A 15,873-nucleotide genomic window follows, 5' to 3' on the forward strand; every position below is an offset into this window, starting at 1 on the left:
GGGTGTTGGCGGGGATGGAGGCCATTACTGATGTGATAGTGCTAGGGGTAGGGTGAGGAGACAACTAATTAAGAGAATTAGGTTTTAATTGATTTAAATTTAAAATTAAATATGAGAACTTCAGTCTGAAAACAGTCCCAGATAACGGAGCATAGCTTGCTGGGTGAGGAAAGATGATGACTAGGTAATTGAGCTCCAACGAGACCCCAGGGTGCTGACTGTGAAGGGTTGGACCCCCGAGCGTGCAGGGTGGAGGTAGGTACTGGCACCACCAAGGTCAATCATGTGTAGTTGGATAAACCTGGACAGATGGATAGGGAGTGTCTGAAGGCCAGAATCCTGGTCCTCTTGGCCATATCCCGCCCTGTTGCCTGCTGCTCCTCCCCTGTGGGCCTCAGGCATCTGAGACGGTAGGAGGGCAGATGGGAAGTACAGGACTTGCTGGTGAATGGGGCCACCACATCACAAGGAGAAATGGAGTTGGGAGAGTGAATTCTGGGGAAAGTGATCACAGACTTTCAACTGTGAAATGTCTATTTCCAGTAACACGCTGGGTCACATGGTGCAGTGGCATGGCTCATGGCCTTGTGTCAGCATGGGTGCCTTCAGAGCCCAGTGTTCCTGCCTCTCCTGAGAACACTGATGTGGTTAAGTGGAGTAGGATTTTAAGTTGTAATAGAAATTTGACATGGGTAAGGTTTTCAGAGTTCTTTATTAGATTTAGTTCAGTCATTGTGTGGGTGCAGCAGTCAGCAAAACTCTTGATTGAGTAGGTCTGATTGAACATTTTCCCTTTCCAGATCGATTCTCTCACAGGCCTTGGAGTGGTTAAAGTGGAGTGTGGATCCCAGTTTTCTGTCGCCCTTACCAAATCGGGTGCTGTTTATACTTGGTATGCAAGATTCTTTGTTTAATCCCACCAAAACTAGATTGTTAATTTGAAGTTAGGTTAACTGCCTTTTTTTGTAGATTGAAATGTAACTTCTATGGCAGGCTGTGCTTGCACCAGGAGGGTGGGGCAGGGCGGTAAACGAGACGGCCTTGCGCTCCTAAGTTCCATGTTTCCTTGTGTGTAGGGGCAAAGGTGATTATCACAGGCTGGGCCATGGATCCGACGACCATGTCAGAAGACCTCGGCAGGTCCAAGGGCTGCAGGGGAAGAAAGTCATTGCCATTGCCACCGGCTCCCTGCACTGTGTGTGCTGCACCGAGGACGGTAGGTGCGAGGCCTGATGTTGCAGCACAGAGGCCTTTAAATCTAAGAGGTCTGCTCAGGGATAATATATATGCAGCTGTAAGGTAGAGGGCAGTTGTACTATATCCTAAGAATGCTTCTGTGGTGAGCAGGGTTTTGGCTCTCATGATCTTTAGCCCCTGGTGTTAATACCTGTGAATATGCTACATTTCATGGCTGTACAGAAAAGAGCCAACAGAGCGGGCCTGAGACTACTGTTCTTGGAAAGTCCTACTTGGCAAGGGTGGCCCTCAGCTGGCCTCTGGGATCCTGGATTTCGGGAGGGCTCCCACTATTCCCTAACTGACAAAAGGCCTCCCTGTGCCTCAACTGTCTGCACAAACAACGTGGTCTCTGCTGACCCCTGCTTCCTTCTGGGGTCTGGAACTTGGGTCCGTGCCAGGCAAAGGTGCCTACGTGACCTGCCCCAGTGAGAACCCTGGGCACCGAGTCTCTAATAAGCTTCCCTGGTAGACAACACTGCACATATGAGGTCCCAACTGTTGCTGAAGGAATTAAGTGCATCCCATGTGACTCCCCTGGGAGAGGACCTTGGAAGCTTGTACCTGCTTCCTCTGGACTTCACCGCAGGTGCCTTTTCCTTGTGCTGATTGTGCTTCATGTCCTTTCACTGAATAAATCAAACCTCTGAGTATAATATATGCTGAGTCCTGGGAGTTCTCCTGGTGAATCATCAAATCTGAGGGTGATCTAAAGGACCCCAACACAATGGTAAAAGTGACTTTACAGAGAGAATTAAGGTTGCGAATCAGCTGACCTTGTGATATGGAAGTTATTCTGGATTATTGGGTGGGCCTAGTGTAATCACATAGACCCCTTCAAAGCAGAAAAAGAGGCAGAAGATCAGTGCGAGAGACATGATGGGAAAAGAGGAAGGAGAGATTTTCAAAGTGTGGAGGGTCTTGACCTACCATTGCTGGCTTTGAGTTAGAGGGAAGGGGCCAAGGAGTGTGGGTGGCCTCTGGAAGTTGGGGATAGCTGTCAGCTGACAGCCAGCAAGGCAACAGGACCTCAGTCCTACGAAGAACTGAATTTTGCCAACAGCCTGTGGAGTAAGGAAACAGGTTCTCCCCTCGGGCCTCCAGAAAGGGATGCAACCTGCTGATGCCTTGATTTTAGCTCAGTGAGACTCACGCTGGACTTCTGACCTACAGAACTGAAAGATGATAGTATATAGTGTTTAAGCCAGCGAGGTCGTGCTGATCTCTTACGGCAGCAATAGAAAACTAGAGCACCACTTTCATTGAAACAGTTCCCCCTACTTTTGCTCTGTTATAAAGCCTTTGGTGAATTACATGAATGGATACTCTTTAATTATTTCATTGATGGAAGAGTTTTATATATGAATAAGCAATTCTTATGGCCTGTGGTAGGACTGACAGTATAGTTCTTGATCAGGAACTTACAACACACTTTTTAGTTGCTTTATTTTAGTTCTTTAAATTATGAAGCAAATCACACACTTAGAAAGCAGTTGGAAGTACAGCACAAAGAACTTTTTTTTGATCCATGTGAGAGTTAGGTGCTACCCTAATGCCGCATCACCCCAAACGTTTGAGTGTCTGTTTCCTGTGAATGGGGGAACTCTGCTCCACAATCACAGCACGGCCGTGCAGTTGGAAGTTCACAGTGGTGGTTATTCCTCCTCATCTTCACACCCATTCACGTCAGAGCACAGGTTACATTTAACTGTCACGTCCTTGTCTCCTCTATTTGAGACAATCCTCCGTCATCCCTGGGCATCATTCTCTGCCACTTCTTCAGTCTTCCTGGGCTTTTTGGACCTTGACACTTTTGAAGATTACAGGCTGGTTATTTTGTAGAACGTCCCTCAATTTGAGGTTTGTCTGTTTCCTCGGTAGATTCAAGTTGTGCATCTTTGATTTTAATTCATGCTGCATTCTTAATTCATTCTTAATTCATCAGGTGACATGCAATTTTTCTCTGTCCTATTACTAAGGATGTTAACTTCAATCACTTGATTAAGATGGTATCTGCCAGGCTTCTCCACTGTGAACATCCTTTGTAATTAATAAGTATCTGGGAGGGTATTTTAAACTATTTAAATATCCCTTTTATCATTGAATATTTTATTTATTCTTATCAAATATTTAATATTTATTTGCTGTTTATATCTGTGTGGGACTCATGGTTTCCTCATTTATTCAATGAGTTATATATAATCGGTTACTATTATTTATTTTGATGCTCAGATTGTGCCGTATTTGGCTAGCTGCATCTCCTGATGTGTCCCCCTCATTCATTGAGTACTTCCTTGCTTTCTGGCACAATAGGACATTCCATCCTCATCTTTTTTTTTTTTTTTTTTTTAACAGTTTTATTTATTTATTTATTTTTTTGTGATGGAGATCAGCCCTGAGCTAACATCCATGCTAATCCTCCTCATTTTGCTGAGGAATAGTGGCTCTGAGCTAACATCTATTGCCAATCCTCTTCCTTCCCCCCCCCCCCCCAAAGCCCCAGTAGATAGTTGTATGTCATAGCTGCACATCCTTCTAGTTGCTGTATGTGGGACACGGCCTCAGCATGGCCGGAGAAGTGGTGCATCGGTGCACGCCCGGGATCCGAACCCGGGCCGCCAGTAGTGGAGCGCGTGCACTTAACCGCTAAGCCACGGGGCCGGCCCTCCATCCTCATCTTGACTCTCCATGTCCCAAGCCTAGAATTGACCATTTTCCCAAGGAGCCCTGATGTTTTTAGAAGAGAATGGTGTTTGGAAGACAAGATTTGGTTGATAGGTGTGCTCACTGCTATTGGAATGTCACTGCTCCCAAGCCTTCTCAGTGGACAGAGCCAGGGAACATATATGTAAATAATACACAAATTGACACCTATGTTTATTTCTCTATCTATATATGTGTATTGAATACCACACACTCACACCAGTACCCCAAGCTCCAGTCTGTGCCACAGGGTTCATTCCAGTTTTCTCTCTTCACACTTGTAACTCCTTTCTCTTTTGATGAGAAGCCTGGATCCCATTATCCTTAATGTTGTGATTTGGTCTCTCTTCTTGTGTGTGACCAGAGTCACATCATTACCTTTGCCCTCTCCTTGTGTGGATCCTCATCTCACTTGGGCTGTGACTGCCTAGTCTGAGCCACCCCCTACACGGGCCACCCCATGTGGAAGTCCTTGTCACTCCTAGACTCTGATTCCCTGTGCCTGACTGGTCTCTGCAGAGAGGCTCCCTTCTCCTTGCTTGTGCTCTGACACCCACCCAGTGGCTTTAGTGCTGAACTGTAGAGAGTGGGACGGGGCAGGACACAGGACACTGTCCTTGGTCAGGCAGGCACGCACTTTACAGAGTGGTGCTTATGGCTGCATGGCACCCAAGGAGTCTGCAGATTTGGCAAGGCTGATGACGTCTCCAAAGAACTAACCTCATTTCTATTCTAGTCACTGAGTGACCTTACCCTTAGAATAGTTTCATGGTAGTGTGTGGGTTGGGATCTCTCATGGTACACAGCAAAGGATGTTTCTCCCCAATGATGGATCTCGTGTTTATGATATGAATGACAATACAAAGAACTACATGTTCCTTTAAAAACATGGGTTTTGTTTAGCTAAAAACAGACTTTTTCCCTTCCATTTAACATACCGAATCAATTTGGGTTGGTAAGGATATTACCATCTGTTTTAATGTTATTTGTTCTGCTAAAGAACTGCTGCAATTAAATACTAGTCCTATGAACAAACACCGTTGGATTTTTAAGACCAGAGTCTTGTGCCTCTTACTAGGAAAGGCGTGTTGGCCCCCAGGGGCTGTCAAGACTCCCGGGAAGCGTGCTGCCTCTTTGAATGCTGTGATTAGAGACATCTGGGTCACACATGAGGTTAACATCCACACAGTTGACTGCCAACACCCAGTTGAAGGGCACTGATGATTGTGTGTAGTGGGAAGACATTGGTGGTTGTGTATCCAGTGGTCCTAGTAGACTAGTATACAGATTCTTGTTCTAAATTCACTTCATTTAGGTGAAGTTTATACATGGGGCGACAATGATGAGGGACAACTGGGAGATGGAACAACAAATGCCATCCAGAGGCCTCGGTTGGTACCTGCCCTTCAGGGTAAGAAGGTCAACCGTGTGGCCTGTGGCTCAGCACACACTCTCGCCTGGTCGACCAGCAAGCCTGCCAGCGCTGGGAAGCTCCCTGCACAGGTCAGTACTGGTTGGGCCAAGTGGGCCAGGAGGCGTGCAAGGAGCGGCAACATTACTGTGTATTGAATTATGCATGCACAACCACACACACACTTCATTCTTCCATTAATATTTACAGAGGTGGGGGCCGGCCCCATGGCGTAACGGTTAAGCGCGCACGTTCTGCTGCTGGCGGCCGGGGTTCGGACCCCAGGTGCGCACCAACGCACCACTTGTCAGGCCACGCTGTGGCGGCGTCCCATATAAAGTGAAGGAAGATGGGCATGGATGTTAGCCCAGGGCCAGTCTTCCGCAGCAAAAAAGAGGAAGATTGGCAGATGTTAGCTCAGGGCTGATCTTCCTCACAAAAAAAAAAAAGGAAAAGAAAAGAAGTTGTAATAAAAGCTCAGTTTAAAAAAAATATATATTTACAGAGGTGTTCCGTTGAAAATAATACAGATCCGTAATGTTAAAAATGATACTTTTAAGAATCTCAATATTCACACCAATCAACATTCTGTATACATCAATGTGTCACCTTCATTCAAAATCTTGTAAACCATACAAAACCATTCTGATAGTGTAGGCTGAGTAAATATATTTCTATGGACTAATTTTTTTAGCATTCAACTTGGTTTATGTTACTTGACTCAAGCAAACTGGCCAGAGTATTATTTTAAAAACAACGAGATTTTTCAAACCAAACTCAGAGATCAGAATGCTTTTCTGTTTTTGAAAAAAATATTTTCAGAATTCATCTACAAAACTGTGGCTTATCTGTGGCGTTTGACACCTAAGTTGACTTAATGCAGTTTCAACGTTTCAGGTCCCCATGGAGTACAATCATTTGCAGGAAATCCCCATAATAGCACTGCGGAACCGGCTGCTGCTGCTACATCACATCTCAGAGCTCTTCTGCCCCTGCATCCCCATGTTCGACCTCGAGGGCTCTCTCGATGAAACTGGACTCGGGCCTTCTGTGGGTTTTGACACGCTACGAGGAATTCTGATATCCCAGGGAAAGGTATGCTTGTAGCAGTCTTTGTTGTAGGTGAAGCTAGTATCTTCAGTAAATTGTAATCCAACAAAAATTCCTAAACTGAGAATATATAGACTACAACTCATTCACCCAGCGTTCACTGGGTGCCTGCTATGTGCCGGGCTGTATTCTGGATGCTTAGGATGCAGCAATGACCAACAGACAAAAATCTCTCCTCTTTTGGAGCTTATATTAACAGTCAGTAGTGTGGTGCTGCATTTCCCTGTTATAACCTCTGTCTCCACCTCCCCAAAAGGGTGGAGTGGGCTGTAAAACGAAGCCTCTCTTCTTGCAGTGCTCTCTGCTTGCCTGGCCTTGAGGCTTAGGGCAAATCCCCACTGGCAGCAGGAAGGAAAAATAATGGATAATTTCTTCCCCAGGGATGTCCAGCAGAGGGTGCCAGAAGTTACAGATGGCTTAGATAGTTCTGCACCAGGATATGTGGAGATTCCTAGTCAAAGGATAATTTAACAGGCCATGAATAGAATCATGAATGAAGGCGTTGGAAAGTCACTGGACAGATTTTGACCCATTGACATTTATAATAATTTGAGTTTTCCAGAAATGGAATGCCTGATTCAGGAGTTGGGGGTTTCCCCTTACTGGAAGTCATGAAGTTTCTGGCAAGCAGCTTGACAAGATGTTCCAGAAGAGGCTCAGTCATTGTATGGTAGGGGGAATATTTGTGTCAGGAACAAAGGTATACAGGTCAGATTGAAGAGTCCTAATTCTGAAGAGTCTGTGATTCTATGATATATTTTGTTATCCAAGATTATGGTCTGTTCTTAATGATAATAAATTTAGATGTTTTGGAGTCCTGTCCAAACAGATTTCTTTTAGGATTGGCTTTGTTTCCACCTAGCTGAAGGAGACTGGTGCACACATTTTATTTTCATGTGTGGTTAGAGACACTTGGACAGTGATAAGGATTGTGGTAAACATTAGATCTCTCTGGTGATCTGGAGTAGGAAAAAATTGCAGGCAGGTAAAATTTATATGAAACTTCAGACATATTTCAATAATAAAAAGTAGCAAATTTGACTATTTCCACCATTTTTTTTCTCCTTTAAAGTGGAGGTGATACCAAGCAGTGAAGGGAAAAAAGCCTTTCCTCGTGAGGAGAAAGCAAAGTGAGAGGCAGGGTGTGTCCCACACACACTTTGTGAGTGTCCTGCAGGCTGTGAGCACAGGAGTGCAGCGGCAGGAGTGCTGAGGGAGTCCAGAGGGCACCTTCAGCAGCAGGGAATGCGTAGCCAGCCTCTCTTCTGGTGATGGGTCAGAAAGGATCGCCTCTGCTGGAAAGTTTGGGGAGGGAGTGACTTCAGAGCACAGAAGAGAGAGAGCACCACAGGAGGAGAAGGGATACGCATGCTCCCGTGGAGGAAGAGCTGCCCTCGGCTGTGCGCTGAGCAGTCTGGAAAGCAGAGATCAGGCAGCGTGGAGGGCAGAATTAGCTGGTTGGTGTACAGGGGTGCATGGCGATGGGTGCAGCTCTGTGATATCCTCACTTGATCTTCTCGTACCTCTGGGGCCATGTCCTCAGGTTGCCTGGGCCCTCGCCTTCCAGCTTTTAGGGTTTGGAGTTCTCAGGCTGTGACCTGGGAGAGGAGGCCAGACCCTGCTGTGGGTCCTTGTGCCCCCACAGCCACCCTTTCTCCAGAAGAAGGCACGGTCGTCAACTTGGCAGAGACCTGGGACTCCCACTGATTCCACCTCCTTTGAGTGTCTCTTGAGTCACTTCCCTCTTTTCGTCCTCATGCATGTACAGTGACATGCTCCTGGTGCCCAGCTCCATACCTGCACAATGGGCCTGCTTCCCCCTGAGTGATGTTGGGCTCGTTCCCTCTCCTCGCCTTCTTCACCCTGGGTATTCCAGGTTTCTGTCAGTGCGTGTTCCCTCCCTCGTCAGTCTCCCCATCCCCACCCCAGGCCTGGCCCTCTCCCCGGCCCTGCTGCTGCTTTGTGGTTGGTATCTCTGTCAGGACAGTGACACTGAGGCATAGTTAGTGTTTAACGTCTTGTCTTGCCACTAGTGGCCTTGCGGTTTGGCTGGGAAGCTTTGGTGTTGTAGTCGACCCACAGAGCCTGGCCCAAACCTGAGCCAGAGCAGGTGCTCGCCAGGCTCTGGCCCTCCTTCCTCTTTGCGCAGCGCAAGCCGGGCTCCTCCTGCCTCCAGAAGGCAGGCCCAGAGCACCGCCAAGCACTTGCCCTGCCAGCTGGCTGAGCCCCCCTGGGTGGGTCTGTGCATCAATGCCAGGCTGCTCCCCTAAGGCTGTCTCACAACTTGAAAAAGAGAGTTTGCAGTTACCTGTTCTTAATAAAATATGACTTTTAGGAATAGAAGGTTTTAAATAAATTTATGACATGATTTATCTATGGGTAATACTTTATCAGATTCTAAATTTTATCTGTCTGTCACGTTTTAGGAGGCAGCTTTCCGAAAAGTAGTACAAGCCACTATGGTGCGAGACCGCCAGCATGGGCCCGTGGTGGAGTTGAACCGAATCCAGGTAATGAGTGGAGGTGGTTCTCTGTTCTTAGATGTCATGTTTGCGTGGTTGCAAGTCTCTTCCTTGCAGTGGGGTAAGCATGCTCATCGCAGACCTTCACCTAGCCCATGCTTTAGAGAGCAAGGCACCACCTGTGTGCAATGGCCTGTGGCGCTGAGGCTTCCATGTGGTTATGTAAGTTGTTTTCTTTATAACAGAAGAAAGAAAGTCTTATATCAGATAACCTAGAAGCACAAATACAGGTGAGCAAAAAGGGAAAAGTAAAAATGACCCATATTTCCACCACATAGTGGTAACTACTGCAGACATTTGGGGATATGTGTGTGTTTGTAATAACCTGAACTGGATGACTCTCTCGTGACTTGCTGTTTTTTCCCCTTAATGCATTGTAAGCACCTCTCTGTTTTGTGCACTGGGGCTGTGGGATTGTTTGTGCTTACCAGTGCCCCTGTTCTCTCTGTCAGATTCTTCTGCTGGGGCTGGAAATCCATGCCTGCTTTTCTGGGATACAGCAGGGCTGCTTGGCATAGCTCCGACTATGGGTGTGCCTTCAGTCGCCCCCTTGGGTTAGGTTCTGAGCAGTGGGGCGGGTCAGAGGCCCTTGATGCATGGAATTGTCTGTGGTGACAGTCTCTGTTCCTGCTAGCATCACACCCTCCCTGGTTCTGGTAGCTTACTTTGCCAATTTAATAGGCCAGAATCATTAATACTGTCTCATGATAGTAATCAAAGAAATGAAAGTAGACCTTCTCTGAATTTGTACTGCTGCCAAGTGTATATAAGCTTACAGTTAAAAAAATTAGTTAAAAACCAGAGGAACCCCAGCACTGATGTTGTGCGGCACTTGACATTTAGCATGCAAGTGAAATTGGCCCCGCCTCTTGGAACGGAAACAGTGCCATGAAGAACAAATTCTTTGTTTCTGTACCTTTGTATTAACACATGATTTTTACCCTGGTGTTGGTTACATGACTCCAACTCTTTCCAGAGATGTACTTGGGGGCATTTGGAATTAAGACATCAAACCCTTGTCATTTATTGGAGAAAACATGTGACCACGCTGATGGAAGTGGTCCCTTCACTGACGTCACAGTGGTTAATGCCAAACTGGAGGTCAGTCAGCCCATTCCAGAAACAAATGGGCTGTTTAATTAGGTTCATAAAAAAGCTTTTATTTCCCCACCTTGGAGGATCATTTTTGTTTGCTCTGCATTGAGTCTTAAATACTAAAGCTTGTAAGTGAGGAAAGCTGATGGCTGCAGATCATCTAATGCAGACAGTTGGGTGTTCCTGTATCATTTGCCTTCCCCAGCCGTGCACAGGCACCTCCTCAGGGCCAGCAGCCTGAAAGTTCAAGTCTGGGGGCTTTGGGCATTGGTGGGCCATGATGATCTGGAACCACACGAGGCCTGTTGTTTCTTTCTCTCGCCTCAGCTTTCTCAGTCACCATGTGCTGGGTACCTCCTTCCTTCCCATCTCTGCCTCCCCAGCACAGGGCCTCGTGTTATGAAAGTGTTCAGTACATGTTTGAAAGAACAGAATGGGTAGGACAAACAAATTTTTTTTAAAGGCAGATAGACAACTTTCAAGGCAGTGTGCGATGCACATTGATGTCCGGAGGGCCTGCTCTGTTAACACCCGGTGGCCCTCAGGTACCATAGCCAGGTCCCTTCATTCAGAGTTTCATACCCCTCTCCTGAAGCTAGGAAGATCTTCGACAAAGATGGAAATAGAATTATTTTTCTGGCCAAAAACAGAGCGGGAGTGGGACATTCTGTGAATCCAAGTTGAAGGCAGATACCAGTGATGATCCAGAAAGGTGGTGTAGGTGCCTCTTCCCTGCCCGATCCTAGGCGTCCATGCCTACAGGATGCCTGGTATCAGCCTTCTCCTTTGGGAATATTTTCCTACTGTCTATGGAAAGTGTTCTGGAGACACCAAAACACAGGCCATGTTCCTGGAGGAGTTTTCTTTGTTTGTTTGAATTTGATTGAGTTTTGTAACAGGATCTGAAAATCAGTGTACCTAAAAAATTTTTAAGTTTATTACAGAATTAATGCATGCTCATTTCTGAAAATTCAGATTAAAGACAATTTAAAAAATTACTTATATTCCTACTGTCCAAAAGTAGCCACCATCAGCACACAGGTGCCTGTCCTTGCAATGTCATAGCTTTATTCACATAGCCATGTCCCTTCATAGAAGCCGGAAGCATCAGTCTCTGGAACCTGGTGTTGTAAATGGTGATGTTACCTCCATTCAGATTGGGAAGCAGGCCTGTGTCTCGTCCCTCACGTATGGACGCATCCCTCTCTTCCTATAGCTCAGTTTCCTCCAAGGTATTGGGTGCCTTAAGCAGCTGCTGTGAGGTCTAAATGAAATGACACTTGTGAACATACAGCCAAATGTGTGGCACACAGAAAAATTCATTGCTCAGGAAACTATTATTATTATTGTCACTCTTCTTATACTTTTAGTCTTGAGTATGGTAATTGGTGCAGTAAGAGAATTAGCTGTTTAACCCGAACCAAGAACTCATTAAGAAGTTAAGGATGGTGGGAGTTTAGCCAAAGGAGTCAATATAAAAGAACATTCTTGGGGCCGGCCCCATGGTGTAGTGGTTAAGTTTGGCATGCTCTGCTTCAGCAGCCCAGGTTCGCAGGCTCAGATCCTGGGTGTAGACCTACACCACTTGTCAGCCATGCTGTGGCGGTGGCCCACATACAAAATAGAGGAAGACTGGCACAGATGTTAGTTAGCTCAGGACTAATCCTCTTCAAGCAAAAAAAGAAGAAGATTGGCAACAGATGTTAGCTCAGGGCGAATTTTCCTCAGCAAAAAAAATATAAAAGCACATTCTCATGATCATTTTTTCCTTAACTTCTCTTTTTGTCATCATTTCAGACTGAGCTTCCCAGGTGATTCTGAAACACAGCCTAGGTTGCAAAGCTGTAGGGTTACTGAGTCCACACTGAGTGAGGGCCTTGAGGACCCTTGGTCTGATCGGTTCAGAAATCTTAGCTTAGGATGAGAAATAACAGATAGGAAAAGTGATCATGCTTGGGGAAGATGCAGTGACCCTGAGGGTTGGAGTAGGATCCGTGCAGGTGAGTGAGGGAAGGAAGGTTCTGTTCCGGCCAAGTGCATCTGGGTTAGGTCTCAGAGCCATTTGGGGTGAATCTCCGAGTGCTGATAGTCTGCTAGGAGGGCCACTTTTGGAGTTCCTGGCATCTCATTCGTGGAGGCCGGGGTGATGTGGTGAAGTGGTTGGCAGGGGTTAGGGTGATAAAGCGTGAGGATGAACCAGGTTGCAGTTACTGACCACGTGGCTGATCAGGGTTATCACTGTGGTCTGTGATTTCTCAAGGGTGTGTTTGCTTAGACACCACCAGTCCTGAGGGGTGCTGTGCTGTCACTGGTGACCTGCTGGATATGTGCAGGTGAGCCAGGGCCTGGCCTCGCGTGTTTAGAGCTTCCATCAGCACAGCCATCTGGTGGGTATCCTGTGTGTGAGTCCCGAGCAAGTGAACATGTGGCATCAAGTGAGGGTGAAGGAGATGGAGGTGGGTCTTTGAGGTTCTCAGAGGCTTCGGGTGCAGGAAGTGAGGAACATGAGTTAATCCCAGAAGAGGAGTCATGGTGGAGGAAGAGGTGTGTGTAGTCTAGAAGCCATCACCCTTGCACAGGCGTGTCCCCTGGGTTTTGCTTTGTTTTGCCTGGTGCTCGCAGAGGTACAAAGTTGTAGGGGTGATACCACACGCCTAAGTGCTGCTTGCTGTCTGTAGGCTGCACTCACAACAGCTCTCCAAGTCCTGCAACAGCATGCTGGCTGAACTCTCACCTGGTGACCAAGAGGGAGAGTCAAGGGGAATAGAGGGGCGAGCGGCCCCAGGTTTGGCGTTGGCGCAGGTGTCCCAGGCCAGTCAGCTGCTGGAGATGGCAGCTGTATGCTTCTGCTGTGTCCGCTGTTTCAGATTTCTGTCTTCCCTCTCCAGGTCAAACGTTCGAGGAGTAAAGGCGGCCTGGCGGGCCCTGACGGCACCAAGTCTGTCTTTGGGCAGATGTGTGCAAAGATGAGCTCCTTCAGTCCTGACAGCCTCCTCCTCCCTCACCGCGTCTGGAAAGTCAAGTTTGTGGGTGAGAGTTTTGTGCACTGGAGGGCCTGTGGTACGATGGTCCTGCACAGTGGTGTGATGAGCAGTGCAGGGAAAGCTGGGAAGCCCACTCGGTGGCCTCCCCCGGGGCTGTGTTGGGGCGACGGTGAGTTGCTGACTTTCCTTTCCCTCAAGGTGAATCTGTGGATGACTGTGGTGGTGGCTACAGCGAGTCCATAGCTGAGATCTGTGAAGAGCTGCAGAATGGACTCACCCCCCTTCTGATCGTGACACCCAACGGGAGAGACGAGTCGGGGGCCAACCGTGACTGCTACCTGTTCAGCCCGGCCGCCAGGGCGCCCGTGCACACCAACATGTTCCGCTTCCTTGGTGGGCCTTCTTGCATGGGCATGATGCTGTAGTTATGCAGCCGTGTGCACCTTCAGTTAGCTTAATGCCTACTCTGTCTTGGGAGTGGTGGTAGATATTTTGAATATCTGCTTTTAGCTTTTTCAGTGTGTAGCAGCAGGGATGAGCAGAGCCCTACTGTCAGCAGCTGTGTGCTAAGGACCAAAAGGTGCTTTGGCACTCAGAGGATCTGAAATACCGTGTTTCTGCCTCTTCAGTGTATCTGAAACTTGGGATCGGACCTGAGGGGGTTTTGGTGGTCAGCCAGCCCCTCCCTCCTATTCCATTAAGAATCTGTACCATGCACTCCTGGCACTGCCTGCACCTCTCCAGGCACCGTGCCGCCTCCTTGAGAAGTTCCGGTTGTTTGCTTTGCCATCAGAGGAATGAGGATTGGCCTCTGTGTGTCTTACCACCTATTGGTTGAAAGAGTAGAAGAGTTAGAAACTTGGCCCGTAGCAACAAAAAGAAACAATGAATTTAGAAGAGGACAGATGTGTTAAGGATGGACCTAAGTCTCCATGAATTTGGGTGCTGTTGGTTTAGAAGGCACTGAGGCCCCAGGGTAGAGCTAGTCTCCACTGTGTTGTTGAATGAACTAGATGTTCTGTCATCAATTTCAAGTATCTCCTGTCACTTGTGCCTTGAACGAGCAGGTGTGTTACTGGGCATTGCCATCCGGACTGGGAGTCCCCTGAGCCTCAACCTGGCTGAGCCTGTCTGGAAGCAGCTGGCTGGGATGAACCTGACAATTGCAGACCTCAGCGAGGTAACCATAGGAGGGAGGGGATGGGGAAATGTGACACCTTGTGTGCCAGGTACAGAGCACTTTGGGGGGTCCCCTGGGGTCTGGTTAAGAGGCACAGCCTGTCCTGAGGTCCTGCGTCACTCATGGGTGATAAGGTTGCTGGCCGCAGACCACCTTCTGGTAGCAAAGAAGGCATGTGGATACAAGGCTAGTTTGCTTCTAGAAGTTGATAGATCATCTCTTTTGTGTTGCTTTGCAACTTGCACAGTCTTGTCAGGGAAGAAATCTCACCATTTTCCCTGTGAAGGTGCTGAACTTGCAGGCAGCTGGGCTGTGGCTCAGGCTCTCGGGGAAGGTGAGACCCAGGTGGCTACTGTCAGCACCCTGCCCTCCCTGTGGCTGCCTTTCCCTCAGTGCCATGACTGCAGGGTGGAATCTGTCTCTGATCAGTGGCTGTTGCTCTCTTGGTGGTTAATTTTAAGGACTTCCTTGAATTACAGTTTCTTCCTTCCTTGAGTGAAGTACTTCCTCGTTGCTGCTCTTTTATTTCCCAGCATGTGCAATGCACTCACAGCCTCGCAGCACACCTGAGGCAGACCAAGGCCCCTCAGCTAAGCAACCAGGGTGTGAGCTGGGGCCTGGGGTGCAGGAACAGACCTGACTCAACACATGGACTCCCTTTTCCCCCTTCGAAGGTCGATAAAGATTTTATCCCTGGGCTCATGTACATTCGTGACAATGAAGCCACCTCGGAAGAGTTTGAAGCCATGAGCCTGCCCTTCACGGTGCCAAGTGCAAGCGGCCAGGACATCCAGCTGAGCTCCAAGTACACGCACATCACCCTGGACAACCGTGCAGAGTACGTCCGGCTGGCAATAAACTACAGGTGCGTGGTCATCTGCCCTCCATTGTTTTGACTGAACAAATAGCAAAAATAGCAGAAAATGGTTCGCTTGGATGGCTGTGTTCTTTTAGAAGTGTCATATATAGTAAAATGATAATAGTTTTGGCTCCAACTACTGCTGATCTGTGGTCATCAAAACTTATTTTGTGATCAGGGTCAGAGTACTTATTATTGTCACTTGAGATACCTGGCTCTGACTAGAATACTGAGGTGAATAGAATTCTCCATTTTGGAGACTGTCCCAGCAGAGGTCACGTGGCCTATGTATGCCCCTCTGTGCTCTGTCACCTCTCCTGAGGCAGGACTATGTCTGGGCCATCTCTGCCCCCGACATGGCCCTCAGCCGGCATTCAGGTGTTGTTGCTGCATGACAGGTCAGCACCAACACCCATAACTTCTGCTCATCGCTGCCTGTGCCCAAAGTCCCAAGTCCACATGGTGTGGTCCTCGGGGGCCTCATCCTCCAGAAGCACCTCGCTGGGTGTTGGGACGAGGCCATGCACATCGAGTGGCCTTTGCTTGCTGGGCTCTGGTTGAAGGTGGTCCTGGCAGGCATCCTGTGCTATGCTGTCCCCTGTGTCTGTTTCTGCCTTGTGCCCCAACTCGCCAGTCATGAGGGCCCTGAACACAGCATCTGCTTCCAGAGGGTCCGTACTGTGGGTGTTGAGGGGCCTGGTTCTCTGAGTCTGGGTGTCTAATTCTGGCTCCTTCCTGGGAAGGAAGGAAATGTGGAGAATTGTGCCTTGGAG

General features: G+C 48.0%; 1 protein-coding gene across 12 annotated transcripts in view; it reads left to right on the plus strand.

Annotated features, from left to right (window-relative positions):
* HERC2 (HECT and RLD domain containing E3 ubiquitin protein ligase 2) overlaps window positions 1-15,873 on the plus strand; it is a 236,909-nt gene that overhangs the window by 217,989 nt on the left and 3,047 nt on the right. For 11 of the 12 annotated variants that reach the window (XM_087428800.1, XM_087428792.1, XM_087428797.1 and 8 more), the window contains 9 exons: window positions 801-892; window positions 1,077-1,216; window positions 5,255-5,442; window positions 6,248-6,445; window positions 8,887-8,970; window positions 12,966-13,107; window positions 13,260-13,454; window positions 14,129-14,241; window positions 14,916-15,106. In XM_087428800.1, coding sequence (XP_087284926.1) covers window positions 801-892; window positions 1,077-1,216; window positions 5,255-5,442; window positions 6,248-6,445; window positions 8,887-8,970; window positions 12,966-13,107; window positions 13,260-13,454; window positions 14,129-14,241; window positions 14,916-15,106 — 1,343 coding nt within the window. Of the gene's footprint in view, window positions 1-800; window positions 893-1,076; window positions 1,217-5,254; window positions 5,443-6,247; window positions 6,446-8,886; window positions 8,971-12,965; window positions 13,108-13,259; window positions 13,455-14,128; window positions 14,242-14,915; window positions 15,107-15,873 lie in introns of those variants that run through there. The other variant, XR_015551576.1, reaches the window with a different exon arrangement.

This window comes from Ceratotherium simum, chromosome 3 (assembly GCF_057802395.1).
Source record: "Ceratotherium simum simum isolate JZ-2026a chromosome 3, ASM5780239v1, whole genome shotgun sequence".
In the NCBI taxonomy this organism is placed as follows: Eukaryota; Metazoa; Chordata; class Mammalia; order Perissodactyla; family Rhinocerotidae; genus Ceratotherium; species Ceratotherium simum.